General features: G+C 33.1%; 1 protein-coding gene across 6 annotated transcripts in view; it reads right to left on the bottom strand.

Annotated features, from left to right (window-relative positions):
• RIMS2 (regulating synaptic membrane exocytosis 2) overlaps positions 1-27,125 on the bottom strand; it is a 599,507-nt gene that overhangs the window by 254,229 nt on the left and 318,153 nt on the right. For 4 of the 6 annotated variants that reach the window (XM_061123619.1, XM_061123620.1, XM_061123622.1 and 1 more), the window contains 3 exons: positions 18,020-18,150; positions 10,689-10,860; positions 8,207-8,360 (listed from right to left, as the gene is read on the bottom strand). In XM_061123619.1, coding sequence (XP_060979602.1) covers positions 8,207-8,360; positions 10,689-10,860; positions 18,020-18,150 — 457 coding nt within the window. Of the gene's footprint in view, positions 1-8,206; positions 8,361-10,688; positions 10,861-18,019; positions 18,151-21,806; positions 21,855-27,125 lie in introns of all 6 variants that reach the window. The other 2 variants (XM_061123618.1, XM_061123617.1) reach the window with 1 other exon arrangement.

Consider the following 27,125-nt stretch of genomic DNA (forward strand, 5'->3'; position numbering starts at 1 on the left):
AGTTAATTTTAAAAACTGAAATTATTCAAAGTGAATACTCTTTCAAGAGGGTTATTATCCCCAATTTCAATGTTTTACAAAATCCTAGAAAATCCCTAAAGTTTGAAAATTTAACAATATATTCTTAAAAAATCCACAGGTAAATGAAAGTACAATAATATATTATCATACCATGTTAAAAATTATCTATGTATTCTTCTGAAGAGATGACGAGAAACAAATGAAACTTAAAGGAAAAGACACAAATAAGAGGGAAAAAAATCAATGGAAAAGAAAAGAAATATATAGCCTAAAAAGTAAATAAATAAAAAGTTTGCTATTTGAAAGACTAGTAGAATTGATAGTGCATCAGCAAATCTGACCAAGAACAATGAAAGGAAAAGGAACAAATTACCAATATAAGGGAAAAGAGGACAGGACAACACATTCAACAGACATTAAATAGACAATAATATGCTACTATGAACAAATTTAGTGCACATTTTTTTTTCAAAATTGGAGAAATATTCAAATTCCAAGAAGAATCCAACCTAACAAACCTGACACAAAAAAACATAAAATTTTGAATAGTTTTAAATCTAGTACAGAAACTGAAAATGTAATTCAGCACCTACAAAGAAATTGCCAACCCTCGTAACATAAATGGTGAATACTTCTAAACATGTACAGGAAAAAAAAATACCAATAATAATCATATTCTTTCAAACAACAGAAAATGAGGAACAATTTATGAAGCCAGAGAAGCACTGAAATAAAAGCTTGACAAGGATATTACAAAAAAGGAAAATAAAAGACATCAAACAAATAAAGAAGTAAAATTTCCTAATGTTTTGTATGAACCCAGCAGCGGAATATGGATAACAAAAGCAAATAAGATGTTACAAAAAGACAGAAAGCAACTCTTCTCCTTTCTCTCTCTCAGGAATACAGATGCAAAAATTCTACACATATTAACAAGCTGAATCCAGAGACAGATAAAATGGTAACGCATCATGAGATACTTGGGTTTATTAAAGGAATGCAGGATAACTTTAATGTTTAAAATCAATATAATTTACCAATTAGTAGAATAAAATTACATATCATATAATTTATATATCATATAATTTTATTCACATACACAGAAAAAACATATAATTCAAATCCATTCATGATTAAAAGTTTTCATCCAACGAGGAATTAAATAGAACTTCCAGAAGCTCCAAGAGTAGCCTAAAAATCTTATGAAAATATCAAGAAATATAAATGTAATATAAATAATCCCAAAGAAAAATGGGCAAGAAATTTGACTAGGTTTTCCATAAAAGAGGATATCTAAATAGTCAATTAACTAAGAAACGTCTATTAGAGAAATGTAAATTAAAGCCACAGTGAGGTAATGCTACACACCCACCTGAATGAGTGAATGAAAAGAACTAAAAATACCAAATATAAAGTAAGCATACAGGGAAACTCAAACCCTCATTCACTGCTGTAAGAAGTATACATTTGGATAGTTTGGGGAAACTGTAACACAATATCTACAGCAATTGAATATATGTATAGTCTATTACCTACCTACTCTATTACTAGGTATATCCATAGCAAAAATAAACACATATGATTACCAAAAGGCATGTACAGTAAGCATGCTCAGAAATAGTCAAAATCTGAAAGCAAACTGTCAATCAACTGTAGGCTTTTTTAATTAAATAAACTATTTAATTCCCCAAACTAGTGATTTTAAATAAATACCCTCACATTATAATCTTCTTAGGAAGCTGCTAATAAACAACAGTATATCAAAATTTGTAAATAGTTTTTTTTTTTTCAAAATTTGTAAATAGTTTAAATCACACTTTAGAGCCAAGATAAGCAATTCCTTTGTATAGTTATTACCTCTGACCAAAGCATAAGAATTCACTTAGACAAATAGCTTTCATAACCAATCTAAAAATAAGATATATTGGTGTATATTTATAGAAATAAATTGTATATGGTAATGATAATGATAAACTATTTCAATTATATGCAACAATATTTACGAGTCATACAACATAGTGGTAAGGAAAAAAGTCACATATTATATATGTGATACAATATATAAATATATTGTGTAATCTCATTTCTACAAAATTCATATATGTGTGAGTATTCCATTTATATGAAATTAAAAATAAGTGAAAGTATTCTATCATATGTTATCTTGACAGTGGGAATAATTACTGGAAGAGAGCAGGAGAGAGGCTGGAAAGATGCAGATGATGTTTTATTTCTTGATGTGGGTGCTAGTTACATGTTGTGGTTTCTTACTCAAAATTGATCCATGAGTATATTTATAATTTACACATATTTCTACATGGATTCTATATGCCAGTAAAACGTCTACATAAAGATGTAGAGCTCTAGACTTATGGACACAGCAGAGGAAGGGGAGGGTGGGACAAATTGAGAGAGTAGCACTGAAATACACACATCACCATGTGTAAAATAGATAGCTAACGGGAAGTTGCTATACAATGCAACTCCCGGGAGCTTAGCCGGGAGCTCTGTGACAACCTAGAAGGGTGGGATGGGGTGGGAGGTGAGAGGGAGGTTCAAGAAGGAGGGGACATGTGTATTCCTATCGCTGATTCATGTCTATGTATGGCAGAAACTGACACAACATTTTAAAGCAATTATCCTCAAATTAAAAATAAAAATGTAGAGTTCTGCCTCTGAGAATAATAGGGTAGCTTATATCAAACTAACTCTCCAGTCAGTAATAATTCTAAATTCTGGAAAAATATTTTACTATAAAACTGTTTAAAGATACCAGAGAACAAACTCAGGCAGAAATTGGCAATATGACCCTTGAAATAAAAGAAAAAAAGTAAAAGTCACTCAGTCGTGTCTGACTCTTTGTGACCCCATTATATTATATATAGTCCATGGAATTCTCCAGGCCAGAATACTTGAGTGGGTAGCCTATCCCTTCTCCAGGGCATCTTCCCAACCCGGGATCGAACTGGGGTCTTCTGCATTGCAGGAGGATTCTTTATCAGCTGAGCTACAGGGAAGCCAAAAAAAGGACCTATTTAACTAGTTTTCTCTTAATGGCCTTCCCCATATGGTTCACTGCAGAGCAATTACAGCTCAGCAAAAAACCTTAGTTACAAGGCTGAGAAGCCAGAGATCAGAATTCAGAATTGTGAGAGCAGCTATAATTGTACAGAAATCCTGGAATGGAGGGAGCCAGAGAAGGAGGAGACCAAAAACTTACACCTAATGGTCCCCAAAATTCTTGCCTAAAATTATAAACTGCAGAGAGAAAAACAAAAAGAAACCCAGCAGAAAGCCACAGTTGAAAGGCTAAATGGTCTGCAAGATTTCAGCACCTTCCTGATGTATAGGATATAGAGTTTGGAGCTTAAATTCTATTAATTATAGGTTCTGTCCAAAATCTTGAACTCTGTCTAGAGTTCAAAACTTAGACATGAGAACCACAAATTAGACTTAAAACTATGCAAAGGATCAAAATAGAACAAAAATAAAAATGAAACACATGTTCCACAGATTTTAAGCGATCCTTCAGTAATTTCACTGTCTGCTAAAATAAAACACAATATTCTTCAAAATTCAGTCTCTAAAATATATTAAACACAATGTCCAGTACACAAAACATTAGTAGATACATAAAACAATACAGAGTGTGATCCCTAGGCAAAGAAAGAAAGAAAAATATTAATAAGCCAACAGAAGACTAAGATGTTGGAATTAGTATACTTTAAAATAAATACTACAGATATATTAGAGAATTTATAGTATTATACATATAGATATAAGTTATATTATATATATATCACATGTATATTTATATCCACATATGTGTATATATAAAATAATCCTATAAATTCTTTAATATATCTACATACACCTATACATGGGCTTCACAGGTGGCTCAGTGGTAAAGAATCCGCCTGCCAATGCAGGAGATGCAGGTTCCATCTCTGGGTGGGGAAGATCCCCTGGAGAAGGAAAGGGCAACCTGCTCCAGTATCCTTGCCTGGGAAATCCCATGGACAGAGGAGCCTGGTGGACTACAGTCCAAGGGGCTGCAAAGAGTCTGATATGACTTAGAGACTAAGCATGCACACATCTACCTACACACATCTGTTTGTATATATATACACACACATAATAAAACAAGGGGAACAGGAAAGATATAGTAACTTCTAAGAAGATCAAATATAAAACTTAAAATGAAAAATATAATGTATTTAATAAGATAATTCACAGAATTTTTTTTCTGGAAAATTGAACACTGTAGAACAAAATATCAGTCAACTTGAAGACAAATAAAAATAATTAAAACTGAGGAAGAGAGGAAAAAAATTATAAAACAACAACAACATAGACTCAGTAACCTGTGAAAAAATGTCAAAGATCTCTATATATGTAATTCTCATCCAAAAAGGAAAGCAGGGAGGCAATTGGGTAGAGAACTGAAAGAAATATTCACCCCAATGCCCCCAAAATAGTTGAAATCCTGAAAAACTTTAATTATAAAGTCATGTCTCTTTTATCTTATACCTTTAAACAGTATCATTTCAGTTCTAGCTCTATGATTTGTTTGCATTCACTTTTCCATGAAGACTTGTGGTCATGAAGGTGAATAAAAGTATAGTAGACACAATGTTTTCTTTTTTAAAGAGCGAAAGAGGTTTAACATTTGAGATATCAAAGAGAAGAATCTGGTTATTATGAGAGAAAAATAAGAATGAAGTATCAAATTAAAGAAAACTCTGATTGGATCTTTATGGTTCAAATTGTGATAAGACTAAGATGTTAATAAGATATCTCAAGAAATAAATATGTAAAGGAAGATTTTTGCCTTAAGACATTATACAACTTTAAATAAATAAGAGTAAAGAATATAACAATAAAGTGTAAATATCAAAGTATATTTTCCAAAACAATCTCTTTATGTTTCAAGAAAGTTATGAATAGTTTCTCATCAACGAATCAAAAATAAAATGATGTGAATATGTGAGCTATTTTGCCAACCTCATTTCTCTATTGATGCATTTTAATTATTTGAACTCATAGCTTCAGTCCTGCTGACACATTTTTAAAGATGCTTAATTAATCACTCTTTGAAATATGTACTGCTCTTTTCCCCATTCTTTGGTGTTATCAAAACAACAATGTCTGTAAGGGAGTGGGCAACAGTAGGCTGAAGAAAAAGCATTGTAAGAAATGTTAATGCCTCATCATTAAAGTTTTGACTCCTCACGGCCTAATTTCATTAGACTTTTGAACAGTGAGCATGTAACTATTGCTATAAATTTTCTAAAACACAGCATTCTTATTTTGCAACATGCAGGGATACTGCTATAAAATGTCATCTACTTCAAATACTTTCACCAATCATTTGTGAAATCACTTAAAGCTTACAATCAAAGTTGTCTGGACTGCATCTCAAAAATACTTTTTCAGAATATTTAAACTAACTACAAATGCATGAAACAATTATTTTTAGAAGAGCTTTTAGATATTTTTAAATATATTATTAAATGATAAATTACTAATATCTTCTTAATTAAATACTGCATTGAATAATATGAATCTACAAATTTAAAATAGAAAATCATCAGAGGAAAGAACAGAATCCCAACATTACCATTTATTCACTTTAAATAACAAAAAATGTCCAGGTACATTTAATAAATTCATAGCTTCAGAATGCTATTCATAAGCTTCAGAGATTGAATTACCAAAACTTTTACTATGTGGATGTAGGGAATAAATAAGGGCTTATTATACATTTTTGATGGCTAATTGTTCATACACGTGTGCATGCATGTTCAGTCACTTCAGCTGCATCGGAGTCCATGTGACCCTATGGACTATAGCCTGCAGGCTCCTCTGCCCACGATTCTCCAGGCAAGAATACGGGAGCGAGTTGCCATGCCTCCTCCACAGCATCTTCCCAACCCAAGAATCGAACCTATACCTCCGGTGTCTCCTGCATTACAGGCAGATTCTTTATCCACTGAGCCACCTGGGAAGCCCATTCAAACATGTATGTTCCCCCAAATAAGTTAATGATATGATCTTTGACAATTTAAACATACTTGTAAATAAATTCCATATAAATCTTTCCATGGAGAAAAAAACCTAAAGGAGGTTCTTTTCATCAGTAAAACCTTAAAATAATTAATATACTTACTTACTAAGACCCTAACTGAACCTGTCATTGATGAGCAACATACACTTAGCCAATGGTAATATCTTTAACTCTCTGACTACCCCTGAGTGTTATCTCCTAATCTTCCTTTATCACATCATTTACCTATCTTTATGCCTAAACACTGCTAATAAATTATAATAAAATTTTAATGTAAAACACCAAATTCAGTCATACATTCAAGTATTGAAAATTAACTTTATTAGAAGTTAATTGATAGTGGCAAGACTCATACAGTACAACATGGAGTTATTATTTCACCCAGAGGTTTATTTAATATTATTAATGATTACTTAACAGAGGAGCCATTGTAAGGATGGAAAATATTAATATCTGCAAAACTGATTAAATTAATTTCAAGAATATCCATGATTTATACAGATAACTAGAAAGTCCTCTATTCTCATCATACCTCACATACACTATTCTTAGCTAGGGAGGGAAAAAATGAAAATTATTTGTAGATTTAAGAGTTTCAGATACTAAGAGTCATCAAACCTACTCTTTATTGCAATAACAACTAGAGTAAATAGACAAGAGGCCAGTGCTGCAAGAAAGGGCAATAGTAGCTAGCATTAATAGCCTATAAACCTAATCTACAGGAATTAGTAGAAAATGAATTATACTAGCAACCTTCATATAGTAACTCACCGTCCTACATTGTGATTTAGAGACAATGTACTGAGTAGTTTACAGGGTCAGAAAGAGCAGACACTCTAAATTTAGTCAACATAAATTTCATGATAATGTAGTTACAACAAACAGTGTTGTGATGGCAACTGCAGATAAAGGTGTGTCGGTGTTCACTCGGGGGAGCAGAAAAAAGTGAGTGCTATAAAATTAGTGTTAAATTAATCCCCTCCAAGGGTAAGAGGTTGTATCTAATGGAAATAAAATTCCAGTAATTAGATTATTTTAAAAAGAAATTAATACTAGTCTCTATGCTTTCCTAGGACTAATTATTCCACAAAGTCAATGCTTTGCTCTAATTCTCTATTCAACAAACAACCTTCTGATGTGCAATTTAACCCTCTATTCATCAGAAAGGCTGTGATCCATTTATATAAGAGTTATTTGTTATACGGTCAAGTATCTTTACCATGATTGATGTCATGATGACACAGCATTTATGCTTATAAATTTGTACTTCTGACATTTAGTTAAACTCAATCAGTTCTCCATTATTTGACAAAAAAGCTGCTAAACCTGAAACATGATGGCTCCATGAATACTATTCAGAGCAAAGATACCTATCACAAAAATACCTATCACAAAGATTCATCAGAAAAAAACAAACTTGAGCTGCAAGATCAATAAACCAACAACGCCATTTTCCATTTTCAATGTGGAAAATATTTGTGAGTTTCCTTTAAGATTCTCTGAATAACCCATTTTATAGTTTGGACTGTGCATAATTCAGCATAAAGTGCAAACACTGATAACAACAATAGTATCAGTTTATACTTCTGACATTAACTTTTAGAACCATCCTGTGACATATTATTTCCATTTTCTAAATGAAGACAGTGAAACAGACAGAGATGACCTACCTCAAGTCATACAATTGTTAAATGAGAGAATTAAAACTTAAAGTTTATGAGTAATGTTCATAGACATGATTTCAACCACTATGCTATACTTTTATCCTATATATTCATAAAATATTTGGCTTAATGAAGGAAGAAATCATAATTTCAGATATCTACAGCTACATGACCAAATTCTACTACATTAACTATTTCATTCCTATATTTTAGATTCTAAGAGGTAAAGTTAAAACACTGTGAAGTTTTAACACAGTGAAGCACAGTATGTCATACTGTGATAAGTGAACACAACATGCATTCAGGTAGTGTATACATTTAAAAGCTTTAAGAATAGCTATGAAAATACTAATAGATACCTGTTAATACCCATAATGGTATCCTTAAGTTCTGTGCCACATATATCATTCAAGATATTTCAATAAATTTATGAAAACTTTTACTGAAAACTTACTTTGCAACCTCCGTGTTGGGCTCTCTCCATGGAGTTGTCGTCGTGGCATATATGGCGAAGGATGGGGAAGTGGCAATGAGGAAACATCATGAGTCTGAAGTTTGTACCAATGTGGCTCGTCATCTAATAATGCTGTTTCTAATTCAATTAAAATCTACAAAGTGAAGAGACAAAGAATTGTCATATGACAATAATATAGAAATTCTCTTAAATGGTTTCATTATAATAGTAATGTTGTCAGGTCAAAAGCAAGGTTATGCAGCAGAATTGCCCATATGCTTGCCACTAGTTAAATAGATAAATATTTATAACTTCTTACTGATTTAATAACTTTATATACCTAAGACATTTATTTTGTAGATCTTTGAACTACCGGAGGCTGTAGCAGATCCTCTACTAGGGGCTGCTAAATATGACATTGATGAGATGTTTGGATGGCATCACCAACTCAATGGACACGAGTTTGGGTAAACTCCGGGAGTGGGTGATGGACAGGGAGGCCTGACATGCTGCAGTCCATGGGGTTGCCAAGAGTAGGACACGATTGAACCAATGAACTGAACTGAAAGAGAACCTGTTACTAAATGTCGGTAATTAAAACTAATATATGTATACTGTTTTATGGTTTAAAAAGCATTTCACTTACATTCATCAGCTTAACCTTTACAAATTCTGAAATGGGGATATAAAAACAAATGAGAAATGCTTACTGTGTGTTAAGAACCTTGTCATACATTATCTTAATTCTTGGGTAAAAACTACTAGGTTGGTCTTATTAGTCAACTTTTAACAGATAAGCATACCAAGGTTTAAAAAGATGAAAAAAACTTGTTTAAGCCTTCATTGCTGGTAAGTGAAAGAGATGCAATATAAATCAAAGACTGTCTTACTTAAAACTCAGTTTAATGTATCATGATACTAAGGATTCAAAACAGGAAAGAAACAAAGAATGGATTTTTAAGTGGCTCAGCAGTAAAGAATCTGTCTGCAATGCAGGAGATGCATCAGACATGGGTTCAATCCCTTGGTTGGGAAGATTCCCTTGGAATAGGAAATGGTACCCACTCCAGAATTCTTGCCTGGAAAATTCCATGGACAGAGGAGCCTGGCAGGCTACAGTCCATGGAGTTGCAAAGAGTCGGACACAACTGAGCACACAAACACATCACATCATCACATATTATAACATGAATATATAATAAATTTGAAAAGGAAATCAGTCCATAGGAATAAATGATTCTTTTTGTTATCTTTCAAAGTCATGCAAATATGACAAGGTCTGTGTTTAAGGATATGAGAACTGTTAAATAGTGATAAATCACTATATAGCTATGGGAGGTAAAAAAGTAAAACAACTAAGGTACTCTTCATTCTTCCTAAATTGTCCCTAGTCATTTTCAAAATTATAGGGTGTTTTAAATGGTTACACATATATACACACACACATTTAATCCTCACTCTAGCCCTTCTCACTCTACTAAAGAGGAAACTAAAGCGTAAATGTATTAAATATCTTGCTCAAGTACCAAAGTCAGGAAGTGGCAGTGTCAGGAACGCATGATCAGGCAGCAGAAGCTAGTCTCTGATTTTAGCAATTACGTTCCCCTTCTTTCCAACTCTTCAATTCCTTAGCTAACAACATTCAGTTCAATATTTCTATGGATTGTTGTTTTACCCGTGATATTACCATTTAATTCACTCAGGAAAATCAACCACGCTGAAAAAAGCTGAAAGCAGTTATCTTAGTATGTTAATGGTGGGAGAACTGTCTCTCATCTGTTCCCTCTACCTTTCAGATAGAAATATTTCCTCAAGTATAAATGAAATCAAGTCATGCTCTTTCCAACCTGTCATTTGTTCCCATTATCTACAGGATAAAATCCAGCCTCTTAATATGACATATGAACGGATACAATCAGACGTCAGTTTAACTTTCAAGTCTCATTTCTTACCAGGTTCCTTTCAAATTTCAATGCAGTTGTCCAAGACCCCCGTAACTCTAGTATCTCGTATTCCCTCTGCAGGAACTTTACTCCCTTCCCTGGACCACTTATTTCTCCTTCCCTGCAAAGCAATTTTGTATTCCTACTGCACTTTCCCATAGAACATCTGTCATGCTATGTTATAACTGTTCATTCACTTATATGTATTTCAGTGAATTATAAATTCTTTAAGAGAGGAATATACCTTGTCTACCTTTGAAACCTCAGTCCATAGCACATTACAGATACAGTACAGGGCTGAAAAAATGATCCATGGATAAACAATTGAATTACTAGTGGTACAACTGGTTTAGTAAACTAAAAGGATACACACATACTATAAAAGCATCAATAAGTTATTTTCTTAAAACAACAGCTAAATTCATTCTGTTAAATTATGTTTACTTTCTCAGGTATTCAAAATATATTACTGATAGTCATATAAACAAAAGTATTTGGGATAACATGAACAGTCTAAGCTTTAAAATAGTTCCAGATACCTCTCCTAAGAATTCACTTTCTTCCTCTCGTACTCGAGCTTGATCCCAAAGGGTAATCTCCAGCATTCGTTCCCGAAATTCTCTTCGGTGGACTGGAGAATAAATAAATGTTTGGTTCCATTTAGGTTCCAAAGTTTTCTTCACTGTTTTAGTTCTTCTCTTGTTTTTGTCACTATCAAGAAAACAAGAATATATGAACTTACATAAACCTTCATTTGAACTTTTGCCCTAAAATGCATACATTTAAAATTTTGCAGGAAACAAGTGAAGTTTTCCCATAAATTTGTCATATATTAAAAATGTTGTACGCTTCAAAACTACTATTGAAATGTATAAGGCATATTATGTAACTTTGATTTAATAACAGAGTATTATAATAAATATGAAAATTTTCCATGATAGATAATTAAGAACAGTCTTTCACAAATTCTAAATAAAACCAGACTAAAGAATCTTTATCTCTCATTTTCTTTTTAACACAGTGCCCTACTGGAAACCTTTAAAATGGAAATCAACTTATTGGCTACATACACTATCTTTGAGTATTTGTACATATGCAAATTCTATGCATGGTATTTGCAACCAATATACTATTCACTTAAACTACAGAAATTCTTTGTACAATATGTCTGATTGTTATGCTCAAATCTTTACTTCCGTGCAGTTAAGCTAATGAGCAATTTATTTTCTTATATATACACACTTGCTCATTTGACATTTATCAGTTCAGCTCAGTCGTTCAGTCGTGTCTGACTCTTTGCGACCCCATGAATCGCAGCACGCCAGGCCTCCCTGTCCATCACCAACTCCCGGAGTTTACTCAAACTCATGTCCATTGAGTCGGTGATGCCATCCAGCCATCTCATCCTCTGTCTTCCCCTTCTCTTCCTGCTCCCAATCTCTCCCAGCATCAGGGTCTTTTCCAGTGAGTCAAATCTTCGCATGAGGTGGCCAAAGTACTGGAGCCTCAGCTTCAGCATCAGTCCTTCCAATGAACACCCAGGAATGATCTCCTTTAGGATGGACTGATTGGATCTCCTTGCAGTCCAAGGGACTCTCAAGAGTCTTCTCCAACACCACACTTCAAAAGCATCAATTCTTCGGCGCTCAGCTTTCTTCACTGTCCAACTCTTACATCCATACATGACCACTGGAAAAGCCATAGCCTTGACTAGACAGACCTTTGTTGGCAAAGTTATGTCTCTGCTTTTTAATATGCTATCTAGGTTGGTCATAACTTTCCTTCCAAGGAGTAAGTGTTTTTGAATTTCATGGCTGCAATCACCATCTGCAGTGATTTTGGAGCCCAAAAAAATAAAGTCTGACACTGTTTCTACTGTTTCTCCATCTATTTCCCATGAAGTGATGGGACCAGATGCCATTATCTTAGTTTTCTGAAGGTTGAGTTTTAAGCCAACTTTTTCACTCTCCTCTTTCTCTTTCATCAAGAGGCTTTTTAGTTCCTCTTCACTTTCTGCCATAAGAGTGGTATCATCTGCATATCTGAGGTGACTGATATTTCTCCCGGCAATCTTGATTCCAGCTTGTGCTTCTTCCAGCCCAGCACTTCTCATGATGTACTCTGCATATAAGTTAAATAAGCAGGGTGACAATATACAGCCTTGACATACTCCTTTTCCTATGTGGAACCAGTCTGTGGTTCCATGTCCAGTTCTAACTGTTGCTTCCTGACCTGCATATAGGTTTCTCAAGAGGTGGGCCAGGTGGTCTGGTATGCCCATTTCTTTCAGAATTTTCCACAGTTTATTGTGATCCACACAGTCAAAGGCTTTGGCGTAGTCAATAAAGCAGAAATAGATGTTTTTCTGGAACTCTCTTGCCTTTTCGATGATCCAGCGGATGTTGGCAATTTGATCTCTGGTTCCTCTGCCTTTTCTAAAACCAGCTTGAACATCTGGAAGTTCATGGTTCATGTATTTCTGAAGCCTGGCTTGGAGAATTTTGAGCATAACTTTACTAGCGTGTGAGATGAGTGCAACTGTGCAGTAGTCTGAGCATTCTTTGGGATTGCCTTTCTTTGGGGCTGGAATGAAAACTGACCTTTTCCAGTCCTGTGGCCACTGCTAAGTTTTCCAAATTTGCTGACATATTGAGTGTAGCACTTTCACAGGATCATCTTTCAGGATTTGAAATAGCTCAACTGGAATTCCATCACCTCCACTGGTTTGTTTGTAGTGATGCTTCCTAAGGCCCACTTGACTTCACATTCCAGGATGTCTGGCTCTAGGTGAGTGGTCACATCATAGTGATTATCTGGGTCATGAAAATCTTTTTTGTACAGTTCTTCTGTGTATTCTTGCCACCTCTTCTTAATATCTTCTGCTTCTGTTAGGTCCATACCATTTCTTTCCTTTATCAAACCCATCTTTGCATGACATGTTCCCTTGGTATCTCTAATTTTCTTGAAAAGATCTCTAGTCTTTCCTGTTCTATTGTTTTCCTCTATTTCTTTGCACTGATCGCTAAGGAAGGCTTTCTTATCTCTCCTTGCTATTCTTTGGAACTCTGCATTCAAATGGGAATATCTTTCCTTTTCTCCTTTGTTTTTCACTTCTCTTCTTTTCACAGCTATTTGTAAGGCCTCCTCAGACAACCATTTTGCCTTTTTGCATTTCTTTTCCATGGGGATGGTCTTGATCCCTGCCTCCTGTAAAATGTCACAAACCTCCATCCATAGTTCATTAGGCACTCTATCAGATCTAGTCCCTTAAATCTATTTCTCACTTCCACTGTATAATCATAAGGGATTTGATTTAGATCATACCTGAATGGTCTAGTGGTTTTCCCTACTTTCTTCAATTTAAGTCTGAATTTGGCAATAAGGAGTTCATGATCTGAGCCACAGTCAGCTCCCGGTCTTGTTTTTGCTGACTGTATAGAGCTTCTCCATCTTTGGCTGCAAAGAATATAATCAATCTGATTTCAGTGTTGACCATCTGGTGATGTCCATGTGTAGAGTCTTCTCTTGTGTTGTAGGAAAAGGGTGTTTGCTATGAGCAGTGCCACTCTTGGCAAAAATCTACTAGCCTTTGCCCTGCTTCATTCCGTACTCCAAGACCAAATTTGCCTGTTACTCCAGGTGTTTCTTGACTTCCTACTTTTGCATTCCAGTTCCCTATAATGAAAAGGACATCTTTTTTGGGTGTTAGTTCTAAAAGGTCTTGTAGGTCTTCATAGAACTGTTCAACTTCGGCTTCTTCAGCATTACTGGTTGGGGCATAGGCTTAGATTACCATGATACTGAATGGTTTGCCTTGGAAACGAACAGAGATCATTCTGTCATTTTTGAGATTGCATCCAAGTACTGCATTTCGGACTCTTTTGTTGACCATGATGGCTACTCCATTTCTTTTAATGGATTCCTGCCCACAGTAGTAGATATAATTGTCATCTGAGTTAAATTCACCCATTCCAGTCCATTTCAGTTCGCTGATTCCTAGAATGTCGACATTCACTCTTGCCATCTTCTATATGACCACTTCCAATTTGCCTTGATTCATAGACCTAACATTCCAGGTTCCTATGCAATATTGCTGTTTACAGCATCGGACCGTGCTTCTAGCACCAGTCACATCCACAACTGGGTATTGTTTTTGCTTTGGCTCCATCCCTTCATTCTTTCTGGAGTTATTTCTCCACTGATCTCCAGTAGCATACTGGGCACCTACCGACCTGGGGAGTTCATCTTTCAATATCCTATCATTTTGCCTTTTCATACTGTTCATGGGGTTCTCAAGGCAAGAATACTGAAGTGGTTTGCCATTCTGTTCTCCAGTGGACAACATTGTGTCAGACCTCTCCACCATGACCCATCCATCTTGGGTGGTCCCACATAGCATGGCTTAGTTTCATTGAGTTAGACAAGACTGTGGCCTAGTTTTCTGTTGACATTTATAGGTCTTTATAAACATAGTAAAATTATTTCTCTGTGAGTAGCTGCTATAGTCTGAGCTGGAAATGCAAGTTGGCCATCCTGATGGACAGAACTTCCAGTTCAGAGGTTTTCTTATTTTTTTCTGCTGCATATTTCTATCAAATGAATGTTTTTGATTATGCATTCCATTATATACACATATATTTATAAATTATATGCATGTATTACTGTACTGTTATACTAATATATTGCATTCATTGGTAAATATACAAAAATAGTAATCAAAATAGATGAAAATAAAAATACACATATTTCTTTCTGAACTCCAATGAATTGTTTCTACATTCCCTGGGTATATCCATTCTTTTTGGAGATCACTACTCTAGCTTATTAGAGAGGATCAATGGCTGAATAGGAACAAAGAAAATCATCAAGGAAGGCAATGTTAAGCTATCAGAGGAGGCTATTTGAAGTGAGAAATGCCAATGAACAGAAAGTGGAACTGTATTAACTTCCTCAAATTCTCTTAGCACAGCACAGTTCTCAGAGTATTGGGAAACAGGAAGCGGTTTGAACTAAGAAGGGATAGAGTGCCTCTAAATGAGGGAGTCTATGTGACTTCTCCTAGGTGAAAGCAGAGCTTACTGTTTAATACAAGGACTTCCCAGGGTGTGAGTGGTAAAGAATCCTCCTGCCAATGCAGGAGATGCAAGATATTTGACTTAATGTATCAAAAGCATGTATTTAATGTGGCCATTTAAAAGCAATTAATCTTTATTAATTGCTATGGTTTCCCTAGGAAAATAACTTTGGAAACCCATGTAGGAAATCTTATCTCCATTCAAATTTATGAAAAAGAAGTGTCACTGTAAATTAGAACAACTAAATAACAGAGAAATAATGACATGGACTATGATTTATGATCATCACTTCCTCCTTCCAAAACTTTAACAAATATTTATAAAGCATCTACTTATATTCTATCCATAAAAGTATGAATTATGACACCCTGTCAGAGATAAAAATTCCTTCCACCAACATCAGAAAGAAAATATTTAGATGGAACCTTGCCATCTAATCCAAGAATGGTTTATACTGCTTCCTATGACTTGTGGCTTTTCTTCCAAAAAACAAATAATTCAAACTAAAAGCACAGTCCTTTATTCATGTGTAAAAACTTATGTCAACAGAATAAAAAAGGTTGAGGTGATAAAGTAGCTATGTGAATTAACCAGAGAATTCTGTTTTCTACTACAGATAAAATCCTGACACAACTATTAATAAAGTGAGCAACAAACTTGCCTAAATATTCTTCAAATTCCTGATAACTGACAAGAAAACTCAGCTGAGAGATAATCTGAGAAAAAAATTTCAAAACTTTCTCAATTTTTTGCTGTTGAGAAAAGATAAAAATTCTATACTGGGGAATACAGAGGAGTCTTTTTTTTTTTTTTTTTCCTTTTTTATTTATTTATTTATTTATTTTTTCAATGGGTTTTGTCATACAATGACATGAATCAGCAATAGATTTACACGTATTCCCCATCCCGATCCCCCCTCCCACCTCCCTCTCCACCCGATTCCTCTGGGTCTTCCCAGTGCACCAGGCCTGAGCACTTGTCTCATGCATCCCACCTGGGCTGGTGACCTGTTTCACCATAGATAAAGGGACTTTCTCATTCATCTGAGCTCTGTCTGCTCAGAAAGTTGGAAGAGGCATGAAAAATAAACTAAAACTAAAAGTCAACCAAAAAACAAATAATCTGAGAGGCTTTTACTATCTTCAAAAATAAGCATTTTTCTTAAAGAGCTCTGAATAAACAGAAACTTAAGACTCTTGCGACCTCACGGACTATGTCCATGACATTCTCCAGGCCAGAATATGGAGTGGGTGGTCTTTCCCTTCTCCAGGGGATCTTCCCAACCCAGGGATCAAGCCCAGGTCTCTCGCATTGCGGGCAGATTCTTTACCAGCTGAGCCACAAGGGAAGCCCAAGAATACTGAAGTGGGTAGCCTATCCCTTCTCCAGTGGATCTTCCCGACCTAGGAATCGAACCACGGTCTCCTGCATTGCAGGCAGATTCCTTACCAACTGGGCTATGACTTATCATGTGCTTGCATTAAAGCATATGTGGGAATGCATGATTTTCCGCAAGTTTTTATGATGGCAATCTAAGGATGCTTAGACTAGTAAACTCGCTGCACTCTGAGAAGCAAGTGACTTGTCCTCCCCCTAAGATGGTAGATAATATGGCTGTGACATCTATCATCCAACTGAAGTTTTAAGTTGGATTTACCCTTTTAGTTATTGCATATCCTCATCTTCCCTTGCAGTTCAAAGTGTATCCCTCCCCAAAAGACAATCTAAGTTGTTAGAGAACAATCTTCTCTAAGTAAACCTCATAAGATAAAATCATACAGCAGACAGTTTCTAGTAGTTTAGGAGGCTGTGTGGCAACCTCACATATTTTCTGAATAATTTAACTAATTTTTTTCCAAAATATGTATCAAAGTGTAAGGCCTTTGTTAACTGCTTACTTGTTATTGTCTTTGTTGAGTCTGTTCTTCAGATGATACTGTGGCATTCAATACTGATGACTTTAACTTAAACCAAATAAGAGAGTGTGCAGAAGTATACAAGTATGTTTAAAATCACATCTGTACCCCGCTACTTACATCCTGAGAAAAATGACCAGACCAACCCTAGAAAACATCAATGCAGAAGAGCTAGGGAAGGGAAATTAGTGCACTACTTTTTTCCTTTTTCATGATGTTTATTGAATAATTTCTTTCACTTTGTATGTGTTTGAAATTGAGAATGATTAGATGATTTTTGATAAATTATTTCTCCTATCCTGATTTCTCTATTTAAATCAGGGTAGATTAATAACATGCATATTGATCAGCATGGACACAAAGCAAATGACACTTTAGGAAGCTAACTCTTGGCCCAGTGGTAGAGATTTCTTGATGATATTGGTAATTAAATATAAAGCATGTTCATTAATTTTACAGAATGTAGAGAAATAATATATTAGTAAGAGAAAGTAGAAATTGTAGAGGAACATGATGAATATCTTTTAGTACCATTTCCAGCTTTTTGTCTCTGTAGTTTATGTTTAAAGTGTATTTGATTTAAAGGTGCACAATTTTTAATGAGTTTTATAAATAAAAACATACTTTATTTAAGAAGCAATCCACACAATATAAAATTGATATAGAATAAACTATGAACATTAGAAATGGTTTTAAAACAATATCAAAGCATTTACTGTCACTATTTAGATTCCTAGGAATCATTATGCCTATGCTAAATGTTATAAGTATCTAACTGGTATGATATTTAAAAATAAATGACACAAAATCAAAACACTCCCTGCTATTAACATTTCTTATCTGTCTTCAAGAATATTTACTGTTGTTTCATATCCTTACCTTCTGTCTGGAAGAAAGTAAATTTTAACATAAGGATTCCTTGGCCTCCCATCTTCCCTGGAAGGGAGGTCCTTTGCTCCCAAAATTGTAACTATTAATTGGTGACCAACCTTGTCAAACCACAGTTTTATCTGAAAAGCAAAAATATTTATTTATCAGCTTAACCATTTACTAATATAACTGAATGCTTACATTCCCAATCTTTGCCCCATTCTCTTATCCTGATATTAGCACAGAATATAAACTTCACTTAGTAAATTTCAGTTAACTTAAAAGGATATGCTATAATAACTTCAATGAATGGAGAATTTAATTCAGATATTTTAGTTTCACAAATTTCTTGAAATTTTTATAATCTAATTTGATAGCTTTTTAACATGCACATAATAATTACACTGCCATAATAAGGACTTTATATAGGATTGTTCTGTGTCTACATTTATGCAGGAGTCTCTGTAGTTCATTTTGGTTCCCCTACAATACTGAGTCCAGAATAAGTGCTCAAAATGAACTGAACAGATAAGTTGCTCATATGGCATTCATGGGAATATTTTCAGCAAATGTTTTATGTTATATCACAGCAAAGATCTTTCAAAGATTACAAGTAACTAGGAATTACTAGAAGATTTAGTAAACAGACTGCTTAAATTTGTATTTAAAACTATAATAAATTCATCTTTTAAAGTTTTTTATACATAGTCTCTTTTTCATTTGTGAAGCAAATGTATTCATCCTTAGAATAAAAGGGTATATTTTATAATTCAAGATAGGAAAATTAGAATAATTTGCCTGTGTCATAATTAAGGATTAGATCTTCACATCCAGCTGTTGAATCCATTAGACTTAACAGCTATCACCTCCCACACACATCTCACACTCCCACACCTAGTTATGATGACTATGATTCTGATTCACATTTGGTTCAGAATTCAGCACATCCCTGGCCACTATCTTCAAAATGAAATTGAATTGGAAATTTGGAGCTTGGGGAAAAGTTTTGTTTACATAATATGCATATTTTATTTTCAATTGTTTGATTTTTTTCTTTTAATTTGGATGCACAATGTTTCCATTAGCTTGGAAGACTTAAATATATATCTCATGTCAGTCCCTCCCTCTCCGCTCCAAAGCAGACAGTCAATGCTGGGCCAAGCTCTAGGCTATATACATATAGACCATCCACATAACAAAATATAAAGATAAATATATATATGATATGTTAGTAGTTCAGTTCCAATTCTAACATGGTGTTGTTGAGTCCCTCACTTCATATCCTAAGAGGATGAGAGGCCAAGCAAGAATTTTGAGTCACAAGACTAATGGCCCAGAAAGGTATATAAAATTATTTATATATTTTTTTTTTTGGTTAAATGAAATTAACCCTCTTATAAGAGTAATTATTAGAAATGTTTAAATTTTACAAATGACAGTACTACTCTTTATATTAAGTCCTTATGTTTAATGCAGGTATTATCTTGAGGCTCTATAACAAAAACTTTTTTGAACTGACATGCTGAGTACAGACCCTAGTCAAGTGGTTTTCAAACTGTGGTTCATAAAACTCCTGCAACAGTATTATCTGACTCATCTGTTTAAAAGTTACAAATTCCTGTGGCCCACCTTTCAGCTACAGAACCAGAATAGGGCCCAGAAAATTTGCATTTTAACAAATCCTCAGGTGATTCTCATTTCCATTAAAGCTTGAGAACCACTGCCTTAGCCTAGGGAAGCAACAACCTGGAAAACAAGCATCTGATATTTAAGTGGAAAAAAAAAAGTTCAGCACCTGAAACTAACTGCAACATTATAAACTATACTCCAATATAAAATTTTTAGAAATTACTATTAAAAAAAGAAAAAAGTTCAAGTATTTCTTGCCCAACAATATTAAAACAATGATATAGATGAGAAGAGATGGAAAAAAGAGACATTCAGGCAAAAGATATGAGCGGGAAGAAAAAAGTAAGAAATACAAGAGTGTTTCATACATGAGATGAAACAGATGTCAGAAAGATTCGAAGTTCCTCTAAGTTTGTGACCAAATCACACTACTTTCTATATTCTTTATTTTCTATAACAATAAGAGCTATGGCTTTATTTTCCATGAGGCTAAAAATCCTTCTCGGAGCATCATGACATCAATATTAGACACTTCAAAAAAGAAAAAACTTCTGAAAGACTACAAAATTGTTTTCCAATAAATAGTGCATTTAAATAACAAAGGAAAATAATAAGTATTAGACTAAATTCATAATTATTTATTGGAGCAAACTGCTGACTTCTGTGAGTATTTTTTAGGGATTGAGACTAATCCTTTGTTGTCATCTCCACAGGCAGTATTTTTGCTCTTTTAAAATCATTACAGCTAAATCTTAAGATATATATTTCAAATGCTTGATAAATAGTACTGTTTTTAATGGAAATAAAATTTCCATTAATAAAAAATATCATTTATTAATAATATTCATTCCTCACACAAACAGATATTAGGTACTAGCTTTCATATTTTCACATTAATACTTTACAGTTTATTAAATTATACTTTACAAATATGTAAATATTAAATAATATAGATATGAAATAGGCATACTTTGTACTGATTTTTTGATGAAAATTATATGTTTTAATAAACTGTCAAACTGGGCATTTGATCAATAGCCCTAATTTTCATTTTATATTATGGGACTTGCATTGAAGTTTTTAATAGATATTTAGCTCACAGTATCAAAACAAAATTATTTTATTTGCTATATTATTAGTCACATTCTTAACTGTGCTTTTTAAATGAATCGTTGGAATATATCTGCTGATTCCTCAAAATAAAACAAATATACTTCCACAGTTCTAAATATGATATACTTATTTTACATCATTTTCATTAATAAAAATATTGATATCATTTTACTTGCTTTAATACACTTTTCATGTGCCACTTTTAAGTTTCCCAAGCAGAATCTGAGCAATCTAAGTAAATATTTTACACTAGATAATGTTAACTAGAACAACTTCAGTTTTTTTTAATTTAAATTAAATTAGCATTATTGAAAACCAACAATAACCAAAAAAAAAAACCAAAAAAACCCATGCAGCAAAGCAAGAAAAGCATAATACTACTTTTTAAAAAACACTATATTGACATTACTTTTCCGTATAAGGGTTTCCTAATGAAAAGAGGCAAAGAACTTGTACCCAAGTATTGCAGTAAAATAAATGGTATTATAATTACATAATGCAAACAAAATAAACCCAAGACATTTTATTTGGATTGTGATTTTGGTCTATCAAAGTCATATAGTTTTCAAAGTTGAACTCTATATATAATATGCAGAAAATTCATATTTTTAGATAAGGTACAAATTTATTTGCCAGTCTCCTCAAGGAGTAATTGCTTGGAAAATGCAAGAGAATGTAGATGTTAAGTGATATAATGAATGATTTAAAGAGACAGTAACCTTAGTGTAATAAAAATATCAACTGTATAAAATCAGCTATTTATGTCAATATTACAGATATAAGTGGAATCTACATTAAATGCCAACCTGAAACATGAGTTTTAGTATTCAGTCCATCATATAAAATTACTAACAAAGATTGTCTCTTTAAATTTTTACTTTATTTTAATCCCCATGCAGAATTTTACAAGCTGGCTCATAAAATGATTTGGAAGTCAATAATATGGTTTGGAGCAACATACCAAATTAAGTTTTCCTACTACGCATTTTCCAAAAACATACAAATAAGGGTTAAAACACAATTTTAGATTCTATCAGGCAGACAAGGCCTTTACCTGAACCCTAGGAACAAAAGGCGTTGTTCTTCTACTAAGGCTTTGGCTCTGGTAAGCAAAATTAAAGAAAAAAGCAATAAAACAAAACCAAAAAGGACAACACGCTGGAACTAAAAGACCAAAAGTAAAAAACACATACAACTATCCCTTAAATACATTTTTCCATGACAATATATATCTAAATTAAGTACTTCAACATAATGAATAATTTTCCCAAAATTATAAAACAGATTAAGAACTATATGAAATCTGAGAAGTTTTAAATCAGATTTTTAAATGTATCAACATAACAGGTATTAAGACTGAATGTAAAATAATATAATTGGGCTCATATATTATGAAAGAATGAGTGTAAACGTAAAATACGAGAGTCAAGATATTTCAGATATCATCCTTAAATACACTACATAGAAAAAAATACAGTCCAAGAAGAAGTTAGACAAAAACACATTAAAGAATTATTAGTGAAAAGTCATCTGTAGAAGTAATTATATAACTTTCCAAAGGAATATGGCTAACAAAAGTCTGAAAAATATTAGCCAAGTGAGCTTTATCAATTCTTAAGAGAATAAACACAGAAAGATAAAAGTGTGCTGGAACACACTGGATTAATTCATTGCTTCATACTTTAAGAATCTATACTAGGCACTAGTATTTAACCATCATTTTCAGACATTTATTGTGTACCACCTGAGATAACACTATTTAGAGCTAATCATACTTATTAATGACAATAATATTTTTCTTTTTGTTTATACAGTTCTTTATATACTTTCAAGCTTTCAACAACAGTTTATTGCAAGTTTATTGCCTAAAACAACACTAGGAAGTAGTTGTTGTTATCTCCAGTATGTAGATGAGGAAACAGAGACATTAAAAAAAGGCCTAGAGATACTTGTGCAATCTCAAAAAGTAAGATAGTTTCAAAGGTAAATACTAAAGCTCAATTCTGGTTAAAACACTCTATTTCAAATTCATAGAATAAAATCAAATTTCTTTTCTCTTCTAACTTTTTTTTTTTTTTTTCATTTTGAAACAGCTTCCCAAAGATACCACAACCATTGGAACATTGTGCCTTTATTAAGACATGCCAACAGTTACAAGAGGAACAAAATCAGATTCAAGTTCCTGGGTTTGGGAATGGATATCAGGGCATTTACTTCTTTTTCTTTCACCAAGATTCTATCACATCTCTCACATTTTTCATGCATGTCTCTCTTGTTTAATTAACAGTTGTGAACAGAAAGGTTTCAGATATCTCCACTGCTATACGGAAACAGATAATAAGTACTAGGAGGACTGCTGTCCAATGTAGCCATCATCAGACAAAACGTGATGATAGTTTAAGACATAAACTAAATCCCAAAGGAAAGTGAATCTTTAAAGCAGACTATCATTCAGCCCCATGAGTCATCTTTATCTCGGAAAACCAAGACAGTCTCAAATCTCAGTTGTCTTCCCTTTCATGAGGAGACATTTCCAAAGGGAGAAAGGAACGTTTAGATATGGAATATGTTCCTGGTATCTGTCTGCATAACCCTAAGTGGATAATTCTCTAGCCAAAGGGTATGGGATGTTTGAAATTCATAGAGATTAGCCAGGTATGCTGAAGAAAAGGACTAACAATGCACTCAATTTAGAAATATAGCTTACTTTTCTTGCCTTCCCAACTGTCCTACCTGTTGTTGACCAAAAATATCAAGGTAATGAAAGATTTCTGCAAGTAAATATTACTTCAAAACTAAAACATTTACTGTCAAAGAAATAGTGCTTTGAAATAAAGTAATCCTTTAAGGACAACATTCTTCCATCTTCCAAAATGACCTCAAATGAGCAACTCATAGATTTTTGAAATCAACTGTCTAAAATCTATGCCAGTTTAAACCTAACCTTCACCCACAAGCTTATGCATTAAACTTGGCTATGTAAACATATTTTGTTCTGTCAGATTATTCTAAATTGAGAAGAGATTAAAATAACATGCCATTAACCATTTTAAAGTGTACAATTCAGTGGCATTTAGTGAATCCACAATGCTGTGTCACTACCACCTCCTTCTAGTTTCAAAACTTTTTCATCACATCAGAAGAGTCATGAGTCATCACACTCTGCATCTATTAAGTAATCGCTTACCATTTCCCCATTGCCCCAGTTTCTGGCAACTACTAAACTGCTTTCTATCTCTATAGATTCTGGATATTTCATCAAAAAATGGTGAAGTATTATGCATCTCATTGCAATTTGTGATTAATATGAATTCATTTATTTTAAGCATGTAATGTCTGATAATATCTGTAACAATTCAGTTTCATACAAATGAAGAATTTGAATTTGTACACCATGATTTATTTTGCATTTTTAATGTCCCTTCATACTTCATCTGGCACTACCAACTTTAGGACATTCTTCTTACATAATACTTCTAAAATAACAAGGTTGTAACAAAGAAATATAAAAGATAAAAGCTAAAAGAAAAAATTTTCATTTATAGAAAGTTTGAAAATGGCTATTGAATTTCTAAGTAGATATAAAGAATACATACCTATTCTTCAGCTACTTAGTCCCTTTAAATGGGCATAAAATGGATATATACAATATTTACAAGCTCATCACTAAAAGTGGAGTCAGAAAAATATTAAAACAAAATAACAGGGAAAAACATTGCAGCTATTAGTTAGCCACAGACTCTGAAGTAAAAGAATGATTGTCAATAAGAATTAATGTGTTCCTAGAGACAAAATTCTGAGTCACTTCTCACTTTTGAAATAGTTAAAGGCTATACCTTAATTTAACACTCTATCAAAAAACTAGTCAAAGGCTGAAATTAATTTTAAAATATTGAGAGAATTACAGAAGCAATCCTCCAAATAAGGAAACTGCTAAATTATGGAAGACCACAAATTTAAAAGAGAATCAAAATAAGGGATTGCTGACACCGAAAAGACTAACATACAGTCCAGGTGTCATAAACCTAAGCTCATACAAATTTTCTCACCAAACACATTAATGGCACTTTCATAGTTATGCCCGAGAATAATAACAAGCTAGCAGCACATTTCAAGCATGAAGAAATAAATGGAATAATATTTTTAAATTTATCAACAACAGCCTTGTGCATGAAAGTTTAAATAATGTGTTATATATATATATAATATATTTGAGAAAATACCAGTCCATGAACCAACATAAATATATTAGGGAGGTCAGCTCACATAATATACAAATTATCTTGTCAGACATTATGCTAAGCAGACATTAACAATGTCATAATTTTATAAGTGAGTTATGGACCCAGGTAAAATCTCATTAAAAATCAAAAATATCCCAAGGTAGAACAGAAGGATATAGGAAACATAATGTTGCCTTATGACTTCCTGGGTGTTTCCCTGAAGCATGACATAAGTGGACAAATGTTTTCCCAACCTCTGCATCATTACAGCAAACCAAAAATTGTCTCCAGTTGGCAAAAATGGTGTTAAATATAAAGGAAAATACTATATCCAGAAGGGTATCTTGCTTAGTTTTGCTGCATGAATAGAATGAAGGCAAAATTAAGTTTCATGAAGGTAAAATCCTCTGCTCATTGCTGTATTCTCTCAGCTACTAGTATTATAACTGATGAGGAGATAGATCTTAACATATATTACTTGAATTGATAATTGTAGTTTAATTTGGCAAAAATATGTTGGAGGAAAGTTTTGGCAAGAGATTTCAAGAATCTTAAGCTTTTTTTCTTTCACATTGTAATTTTATATCCAGATAAAAATTATCCCAACAAAAGAATTTTGTCCTAACAAAATATGCAAGATTTATATTCAAGGATTTCTATGGCATCATTATTTAAAATACTATAAATTAGAAACAAGCAAGATATCCTATATTAGCAAATTAAGTTAAAATGGAGTATTAAATAGCAATTAAAATCATTTTAGGATGAATTTAAAAAAATAAGGGAAAATATATATGATACATTGAGTAAAAAAAGCAAGTTTTAAAACAGTATACACAGATTTATTATAGTTCTGTTTAAAAATTCATATGTATGTGAATGACTATATAGGTGATTTAAAATTTTTATTTATCTGTGCTTTCTCAATTTACCAAAAGAAATATATATCATATTTATAAGCATTATCTTGCTGGAACACACTTCTTCTAGGTCATAAAAAATGATAAAATGGAACACATGTTAAATTACAATTATATACATTTTAAACCTTCACTTACAAACACAAGTACTATATACATTTAAGTTTATGTTTTCTCCAAATATTTAATAGTCTTACCTTTCTACCAAATTCACTTTGAACCATGAGGAAAAGTAGTTGAATTTGAAATCTGTCTAAATGCCCATACTATGAATCCTCTGTTCCTAGTTCAATTTCTAATATAACCTTGAGACTTCAAAAGAGGCAGCAACAAAGTGGTACTTACTTATTATGGGAGGCTAACTTCCACTCCCTCATTCACCAACTGAAGCTAACTAAGTACACACACACACACACACACACACTCTCTCACACACACACATAGATTTAATATATACCAGCATCATCAGCCACCCAGTGCTTTACTTATAGATGAAACTATCTAAGGGAAGCCATGATTAAAAATTAAAAGCTAACATTTACTAACACTTTCTAAAATGGTGGAAGAAAATACACATATACTTGTAACCATAAATGTCAACATCTGTGCTGTCAATGTATGTAAGAGAATAAGTAGAAAGATGCTACTTATTGTGGAAAAACACCACTGTCCTCAAATGAAAAAGTTCACTCTGTTTATGAAAGAGAAAGGAAAAGAAAATAATAAAGAGAAGAAATCCATTTTAGTAAGACATTTACAATCTCCTAATAGTATTTCATATTTTGTTATTCTCATTTTTGAGATTAAAGTAATCTCAGAACAGATGTGCCTAATGACTTTTACTATGTTATTTCTGCTTATACTTCCTGTATCTTCATCTAATTCATGGAAACTCTTAAGAAAAATCAAATACTTCTCCTTCTCCCAGAAAATAAAAGGACAAAATCTGTACCTAATTTAACAAAGCTAGAAATTGCTTTTAAATTAGACCAAGAACAGTTTTGCTTTTAACTTAACAGTAACAATTATCCAAAATTCGATGTCTGAATTTTGAGAATCTAAAGAGTTCTTAATACTCATAAAATTTCAGGCTAGTAACTCATCAGAATTAGTATCAATATTAATCTGTTTGTTTCTAAAATATAAGTGGATACATTTTAACATTTTTAAATGGTTTAAAACAGAATAACAACTTTAGAAATTAATAAAATGTGAGAGCCTAAATTTGCA

This window comes from Dama dama, chromosome 21 (assembly GCF_033118175.1).
Source record: "Dama dama isolate Ldn47 chromosome 21, ASM3311817v1, whole genome shotgun sequence".
Taxonomy (NCBI): Eukaryota; Metazoa; Chordata; class Mammalia; order Artiodactyla; family Cervidae; genus Dama; species Dama dama.